Source organism: Oncorhynchus masou, chromosome 29, assembly GCF_036934945.1.
Source record: "Oncorhynchus masou masou isolate Uvic2021 chromosome 29, UVic_Omas_1.1, whole genome shotgun sequence".
In the NCBI taxonomy this organism is placed as follows: domain Eukaryota; kingdom Metazoa; phylum Chordata; class Actinopteri; order Salmoniformes; family Salmonidae; genus Oncorhynchus; species Oncorhynchus masou.
The window spans coordinates 19,533,772-19,542,515 of NC_088240.1; the positions used below are offsets into that span (position 1 = coordinate 19,533,772).

At 45.3% G+C, this 8,744-nt stretch overlaps 1 protein-coding gene across 1 annotated transcript; it reads left to right on the forward strand.

Annotated features, from left to right (window-relative positions):
• The first annotated feature begins 5,568 nt into the window (after window positions 1-5,568).
• On the forward strand, window positions 5,569-8,400 carry rpe (ribulose-5-phosphate-3-epimerase). Its single transcript, XM_064944206.1, has 6 exons — window positions 5,569-5,793; window positions 6,193-6,272; window positions 6,692-6,831; window positions 7,015-7,149; window positions 7,636-7,722; window positions 7,853-8,400. The coding sequence occupies exons 1-6, from the start codon at window positions 5,672-5,674 to the stop codon at window positions 7,973-7,975; spliced, it is 687 nt and encodes a 228-aa protein (XP_064800278.1). The 5' UTR covers window positions 5,569-5,671; the 3' UTR covers window positions 7,976-8,400.
• The last annotated feature ends 344 nt before the right edge of the window (window positions 8,401-8,744 follow it).

The following is an 8,744-nucleotide window of genomic DNA, read 5'->3' on the forward strand; positions in this document are numbered from 1 at the left end:
GACCGACCAGGACCAAACCTGCTTAGCTTCAGAGGACATTTTTTTACTGGACCTCTTCATCTGCAGACAGGCTTTTGCAGCTCTCCATATCTGAGGACAGACAACATCAAAGTACCAGGCTTCATTATATTACAATTAGATAGCCCTGAATATTATCTCTCTGTCTGTCTTCATTTATTGCCAATCTATATATATATATATATATACATACATACAGTTGAAGTCGGAAGTTTACATACACTTAGGTTGGAGTCATCAAAGCTCGTTTTTCAACCACTCCACAAATTTCTTGTTAACTAACTATAGTTTTGGCAAGTCGGTTAGGACATCTACTTTGTGCATGACACAAGTAATTTTTCCAACAATTGTTTACAGACAGATTATTTCACTGTATCACAATTCCAGTGGGTCAGAAGTTTACATACACTAAATTGACTGTGCTTGAAACAGATTGGAAAATTACAGAAAATGGTGTCATGGCTTTAGAAGCTTCTGATAGGCTAATTGACATCATTTGAGTGAATTGTAGGTGGACCTGTGGATGTATTTCAAGGCCTACCTTTAAACTCAGTGCCTCTTTGCTTGACATCATGGGAAAATCAAAAGAAATCAGCCAAGACCTCAGAAAAAAAATTGTGGACCTCCACACGTCTGGTTCATCCTTGGGAGCAATTTCCAAACGCCTGAAGGTACCACGTTCATCTGTACAAACAATAGTACTGTCAGAGTCGTGTGTATAGGTGGCAGGGAAGTCAGGCGCAGGAGAATCAAACTGAGTGTAATGGAGTTATTTAATACCAATAAATGAAACATACTCCAAACACTAAATGTAACAATAAACAAAGTGGGTACGAGGACCCGTCGCGCACCAATACAACACAACACTGAAAAACAAACAATCTCTGACAAAGACATGAGGGGAAACAGAGGGTTAAATAAAAAACAGGTAATGAATGGGATTGAAACCAAGTGTGTAGGAAGACAAGACAAAACCAATGGAAAATGAAAAATGGATCAATGATGGCTAGAAGACAGGTGACGTCGACCCCCGAGCACCGCCCGAACAAGGAGAGGCTTCGACTTCGGTAGAAGTCGTGACAAGTACAAAAGTATAAGCACCATAGGACCACGCAGCCATCATACCGCTCAGGAAGGAGACGCGTTCTGTCTCCTAGAGATGAACATACTTTGGTGCGAAAAGTGAAAATCAATCCCAGAACAACAGCAAAGGACCTTGTGAAGATGCTGGAGGAAACAGGTACAAAAGTATCTATATCCACAGTGAAACAAGTCCCATATCGACATAACCTGAAAGGCCGCTCAGCACTGCTCCCAAACCACCATAAAAATGCCAGACTACGGTTTGCAACTGCACATGGGGACAAAGATCATACTTTTTGGAGAAATGAACTGTTTGGCCATAATGACCATGCTATGTTTTGAGGAAAAAGGGGGAGGCTTGCAAGCTGAAGAACACCATCCCAAACGTGAAGCATGGGTGTGGCAGCATCATGTTGTGGTGGTGCTTTGCTGCAGGAGGGACTGGTGCACTTCACAAAATAGATGGCATCATGACGAGGGACAATTACGTGGATATATTGAAGCAACATCTCAAGACATCAGTCAGGAAGTTAAAGCTTGGCTGGAAATGGGTCTTCCAAATGGACAATGATCAGGCATACTTCCAAAGTTGTGGCAAAATGGCTTAAGGTCAACAAAGTTGAGGTATTGGAGTGGCCATCACAAAGCCCTGACCTCAATCCTATAGAAAATTTGTGTGCAGAACTGAAAAAGCGTATGTGAGCAACAAGCATACAAACCTGACTCATTTACAACAGCTCTGTCTGGAGGAATGTGCCAAACTTCCCCCAACTCATTGTGGGAAGCTTGTGGAAGGCTACCTGAAACGTTTAACCCAAGTTAAATCATTTAAAGGCAATGCTACCAAATATTAATTGAATGTATGTAGACTTCTGACCCACTGGGAATGTGATGAAAGAAATAAAAGCTGAAATAAATCATTCTCTCTACAATCATTCTGACATTTCACATTCTTAAAATAAAGTGGTGATCAGGTCTTTCCTGCATGCTTTCCTGGTTTCCTGTTTCTCAAGTGTTTGTTTCCTAGTTTTCCCGGTTCTGACCATTCTGCCTACCCGTCCTGTATCTGCCTGACTCTGACCTGATTACAAACCTCTGCCTGCCCTGTCCCCAAGCCTGCTTACAGTCCTGTATCTGCCTGACTCTGACCTGATTACAAACCTCTGCCTGCCCTGTCCCCAAGCCTGCTTACAGTCCTGTATCTGCTTGACTCTGACCTGATTACAAACCTCTGCCTGCCCTGTCCCCAAGCCTGCTTACAGTCCTGTATCTGCCTGACTCTGACCTGATTACAAACCTCTGCCTGCCCTGTCCCCAAGCCTGCTTACAGTCCTGTATCTGCTTGACTCTGACCTGATTACAAACCTCTGCCTGCCCTGTCCCCAAGCCTGCTTACAGTCCTGTATCTGCCTGACTCTGACCTGATTACAAACCTCTGCCTGCCCTGTCCCCAAGCCTGCTTACAGTCCTGTATCTGCCTGACTCTGACCTGATTACAAACCTCTGCCTGCCCTGTCCCCAAGCCTGCTTACAGTCCTGTATCTGCCTGACTCTGACCTGATTACAAACCTCTGCCTGCCCTGTCCCCAAGCCTGCTTACAGTCCTGTATCTGCCTGACTCTGACCTGATTACAAACCTCTGCCTGCTCTGTCCCCAAACCTGCTTACAGTCCTGTATCTGCTTGACTCTGACCTGATTACAAACCTCTGCCTGCCCTGTCCCCAAGCCTGCTTACAGTCCTGTATCTGCCTGACTCTGACCTGATTACAAACCTCTGACGGTCCTCGACCTGCCCTTTGCCACATGCTATAATAAATGATTGAGAACTGTACTTTCTGTACTTTCCTTGGTCAGGGAGGTGACGAAGAACCCATTGGTCACTCGGACAGAGCTCCAGAGTTCCTCTGTGGAGATGGGAGAACCTTCCAGAAAGACAACCATCTCTGCTGCACTCCACCAATCAGGCCTTTATGGTAGAGTGGCCAGATGAAAGCCACTCCTCAGTAAAAGGCACATGACAGCCCGCTTGGAGTTTGCCAAAAGGCACCTAAAGGACTCTCAGACCGTAGGAAACAAGATTCTCTTGTCTGATGAAACCAAGGCTGAACTCTTTGGCCTGAATGCTAAGCGTCACGTCTGGAGGAAACCTAGCACCATCCGTACGGTGAAGCATGGTGGTGGCAGCATCATGTTGTGAGGATGTTTTTCAGAGGAAGGGACTGGGAGACTAGTCAGGATCAAGAGACAGATGATCCTGAGCAAAGTACAGAGAGATCCTTCATGAAAACCTGCTCCAGAGCGCTCAGGACCTCAGACTGGGATGAAGGTTCACCTTCCAATAGGACAACGACCCTAGGCACACAGGCAAGATAACATAGGAGTGGCTTCGGGACAAGTCTCTGAATAGCCTTGAGTGGCCCAGCCAGAGCCCGGCCTTGAACCAGATTGAACATCTCTGGTGAGACCTGAAAATAGCTGCGCAGCGACGCTCCCTATCAAATCTGACAGAGCTTGAGAGGGTCTGCAGAGAAGAATGCGAGAAACTCAGGTGTGCCAAGCTTGTAGCTTCATACCCACGAAGACTTGAGGCTGTAATCGCTATTTTTAATCAATTAGCAAACCTTTTAAAAAAACTGTTTTTGCATTGTCATTATGGTGTATTTTGTCTCGATTGATGATTAAAAAAATATATTGTAATCCTTTTTAGAATAAAGCGGGAATATAAAAAAATGTGGAAAAAGTGAAGGGGTCTGAATAATATCCGTATGCACTATAACAGTCTGATGGCATTGAGACAGAGGCTGGTTTTCAGTCTCTCAGTCCCAGCTTGATGCACATTTACTAACCTCTCCTTCTGGATGATAGCGGGATGAACAGACAGGCTCGGGTGTCCTTGATGATCTTTTTGGCCTTCCTTTGACATCAGGTGCTGTAGGTGTCCTGGAGAGAAGGCAGTGTGCCCCCGATGTTGCGTTGGGAAGACCGCTCCGCCCCCTGGAGAGCCCTGCCCTTGTGTGTGGTGCAGGATGTGTTACTCTTTCAATTTGTCATCCTGTTGTTTTTGTTGTAAATACACGTACAAAAAGCTTTCAATCTGGGCATTGCACCAGGAATCTTGTCTGCCTTGCCACTAAAACCTCCACCGTCGAGTGCACCATTTCACAATGTCACCTCATGTAAAGTCAAGAACATTAACTGACTGGGCACACACTAACGTTGTTTCCACGTCATTTCATTGAAATTGAAACTATGTGGAATAGTCGTTGAATTGACGTCTGTGCCCAGTGGAAACCCTCTTAACCTCAGAGAAACAATATATATTATAGAGCAGACAGGTAGATTTGTATTCATGACAAGCCTATCTGGGCTCTTTAAAAATGGCCTTCATTGTACCCCTGCAGGACACTACTTTATCACATTGAAAGCTCTCAAGATGGCGTCTGAGAGAGAGAGATGTTTTAGACGGAGTGATGATATGGCGGCCTGTCAGTGACGTGTGGACAGACAGACATCTACAACAAACACTGTTAAGTGTATCAACCTTGCTGAGGGCCTGTGTGTGTGTGTGTGTGTGTGTGTGTGTGTGTGGGTGTGTGTGTGTGTGTGTGTGTGGCGAGGCTGTCATATCCTAAATCTTTACAGCTCTCCCTCAGGGGCTCTTACTTAAGGCTCCCATTCACCATGACAACCACACTTACTCTAACTCAAGCCAACTTGAGAATAGCATATTACCTTCCTGTCCCCTGGTGCCTACCATGCCACCACAGCTCACCATCATCTCTACAGCAGAAACGCCACCCGCAGCCCAAACCCATTAATGTCACATTGGTGTTTACCCTCATGGATGTGACTGGGTCTGTAGTGGCCACAGAAAATGCTGCTGGAACTACCAGGGATTCATTTTTCACATTCTTATAAATCATTAAAAGTTGGAGGTTGGACTGCGGATGAACTCTTCATAATCTTTAAACCACTCCAAAAGCAAGCCTCTGACCACAGAAAGGCACAGAGTCAAAACCCTTTATACAAAAAAGTGTGTGAGAGAGAGAGAGAGAGAGAGAGAGAGAGAGAGAGAGAGAGAGAGAGAGAGAGAGAGAGAGAGAGAGAGAGAGAGAGAGAGAGAGAATAAGAGGCAGAGGCCTATATAGAGGTAGTATTGGTCTCTCCCACAGTACTTTGTGTGACCATCGACCTTGGCCCTGTCTTGCCCTGCCTCCTGTTCTCAAGGGGCTGCCAATACTCACACGCACTGATACGGTCCCCCACATTTTCAGGGATTGGACCCAACCCAGCTCATCTCTTCCTGTCAACCTTCAGTCAAACGCCCTGCCCACTAAATCTTACAGCCAGCTAAGAAAATATATGAGCTGTGTGGGCAATATAAAGTATTTTTTCAACACAGGAAAATATGTGAAAGTGGTGTCACTTCAGTGTGATTTATACGCCATCCAGTGGCAACTTTTGGAACAGAAATTATTTTGAAAGCAGCGTTGAACACGGAAGTAGCAAACTCGCACGTTGGAGTACTTCTTGAACTGCAATCGAGCACACAGAGCAGAGACCTTCAACATGTCTTACAGCGCAAAGATAGGTCCGTCCATCCTCAGCAGTGACCTCGCATGCCTGGGCAGTGAATGCGTCCGAATGATGGAGTGCGGAGCTGACTACCTGCACCTCGACGTTATGGACGGGTGAACAAATCCAGAGAGCACGCTAGCTAACTAGCATAGCCTCAGTCCAATAGGATTCACAGTCAGGCAGTTTACTAACGTTAGCTAGCTGTAACACTGTGAATGTATGCACATTTTAGTTAACGTTAGCAATCACTGCTGTTTTTGTTGACTTGTGTTAATATATTGTTAGAAGTCAAGCTAAAAGTCATTATGGTTGATGTCATATTGCAATACCAGTCCACATTGCATAACATTCTGCAACTCTGTTTACGACATGCACAGTTTACTTATCTTTTTTCAGTTGATGTTTTATTCAGCACTGATAGTTAGCACATAGCACACGTTTTGTTATTGATCAGCGTGACTGGAGTAGAATCAGTCACATAAGGATAATGATTGTATCTTGTTCCCTTGAAGTAATTTTGTCCCCAACATCACCTTTGGCCATCCGATGGTGGAGTGCCTAAGGAACTGCGTGGGGCCAGACCCTTTCTTTGGTCAGTAACACAACCTTACTCTGATATGTCCCTGTTTTTTACCTTTATTTAACTGGGCAAGTCAGTTAAGAACAAATTCTTATTTTCAATAACAGCCGAGGAACAGTTTATTAGCTGCCAGAAGCTCATGGAGGACATGATGCCCAAGGCAGAATGACAGATATTTACCTTGTCAGCTCAGGGATTTGAACTTGCAACCTTTCGGTTCCTAGTCCAACACTCTAACCACTAGGCTACCTGTATGACAACACATTGACTAGTCCCTATTTATTCTAGCTGAACGTGCTGACCACAGCTACCATTATTACTGACACTGGTGCCACCACTTTGTTCTGAGTAGGATTATGGTTTGTTCAGCTTTGCATAGTTGCCATCTCAAAAGTGTGTGTGTGTGTGTTTGTGTTGTGTTTCTCTTATAGACATGCACATGATGGTGTCGAGGCCGGAGCAGTGGGTGAAACCCATGGCAGCAGCAGGAGCTAATCAGTACACGTTCCACCTGGAGACCACTTCTAATGCTGGAAACCTCATTAAGGAGATCAGAGAGAGTGGCATGAAGGTGAGGCATAGTTGACTATAGAGAGAGACCAGAGGTGAGGTCCTGATATGGGAGGGCAGAGATTGTGTGTGAATCTGTGACAATCCACTTCTCGCAGTCTGAGAAAGTTCACAACTATGTGTTGTCTAACAGTTGTGCGTCTTCACCCATGTACGGTAATGTAACACTGTGTGTGTGTTGTAGGTGGGCCTGGCCATAAAGCCTGGGACCTCAGTAGAGGAGTTGGCCCCATGGGCAGGACAGATTGACATGGCACTGGTCATGACTGTGGAGCCTGGCTTTGGAGGCCAGAAGTTCATGGAGGACATGATGCCCAAGGTAGTGTGTTGTGTTTGTGTGTCTGTCTATCAGGCTGCGTTTACACAAGCAGCCCAACCAATTCTGTTATTTTTTTGCCACTAGTTGATCTTTTGACAGATCAGATCTGTTGGCCATAATTGGGCAAAACATCCAAATTGGGTTGCCTGTGTAAACACATCCTATGTGTTATTTTGTGGCTTATGTTCTTATCTCGCTAGAGAGCATGTCTCTGATAAGCTGCATGAAAAAGCTTCTTTGTCATCTGTGATCTGTTTTATACACAAGGTCACTCAGTTTATTTTGAATGCAGAGGTTTGTTACAATATCTTCAGTTGACATTGTGTCATCTGAGTAATGTGTTAGAGGGGTTCTCTGTGTGTCTCTCTGTTTTGTTTGATTCTCACGGTCTGTGGATTTGTGTGGTTTGATTGTATATATTTGCCGTGTCTGTTTTGGACATGTGGGGCATGTCATTGACATTTCATTGTCTGTTTCTGTGTCTAGGTTAGCTGGCTAAGGAGTCAGTTTCCCTCTCTGGACATTGAGGTGGACGGAGGAGTGGGTCCCTCTACCATCCACAAGTGTGCTGAGGTGCGTACATGCCTCCCCATACCATGCACCCTTGGGCCCTGGTGCTTAACTACGTTGTCTCGTTGCTTGTGTCCATCCATGGGTGTTCACGGTGTGTGTGTTTTTATCTTTCTGTGTGTGTCTCTGGTAGGCGGGCGCTAACATGATTGTGTCGGGCAGTGCGGTGGTGAGCAGCGACGACCCTCGCTCTGTCATCACAATGCTGAGGACTGCCGTCTCTGAGGCCATACAGAAACGCTCACTGGACCGTTGACACGCCCCTGCCTGGCGATCACCACAGTAATTCCTCACACCAGAACGCCATAGCAACATGCTAATACACCCTAAAGTGGGACAGTCAATAGATGTTTCTCTTTGGTGGTCAGGGAGGGGTGTGGAAGTTGGTGCTCTGCAGACGGGTGTGCTGATGTCACAGGTTGATCCAGTGAAGCTGCGGCCCTGCCCCTCAATACCCCAGAACATCAGAACCAACCCCAAATCCCCACACTCAGCCAGGATCACTACTCAACCAATGATTTAACCACCTACCAGCTTAGGCCTGTGGATAAATTAACACTTTAATGAGAGTGGAACAGTGGTTACGTTGATTGCACACAATAATTGTAAACATTCCTGAATATGTTTTGGAATACTGTTATGTCGAACTAATGATAAAGAATGTCTGACAAAAAAATGTAACTGAATTGAAGGTCTTTTTTTTTTTTGCTAGTGCTGAGAGAGAGTGAGAGGTGTTAGATACAGGACTGCAGAATTAGAGGCCATATGATGAACAAAGTTTCTTTGGACAGGCTAGTAATTTGTCACTGCCGGGATGAAATACCTGTTACTATTTCACCCAGACACATGAAACATGGAATCCCTCCTCTTGATCTGCCAAGCAGTATTTTACTCAGCGTTGTAGTACTTAAGACCACATTGAGAGTCTCTGTGTCAGATACATTTTTGCTCGGTCTTGGACATTGAGGACTCGTAATTTCTTCCCGAGACCAGCGGAGTAAAATAGCCTTTTCATAATTAAAAGC

Bases quoted from the DNA above. Each gene is read 5' to 3' on its own strand.
- rpe (XM_064944206.1), top strand. From the start codon at position 5,672: ATGTCTTACAGCGCAAAGATAGGTCCGTCCATCCTCAGCAGTGACCTC. The intron at 5,794-6,192 runs GTGAACAAATCC...GTTCCCTTGAAG, and splicing joins CACCTCGACGTTATGGACGG to TAATTTTGTCCCCAACATCA. The intron at 6,273-6,691 runs GTCAGTAACACA...TTTCTCTTATAG, and splicing joins GGGGCCAGACCCTTTCTTTG to ACATGCACATGATGGTGTCG.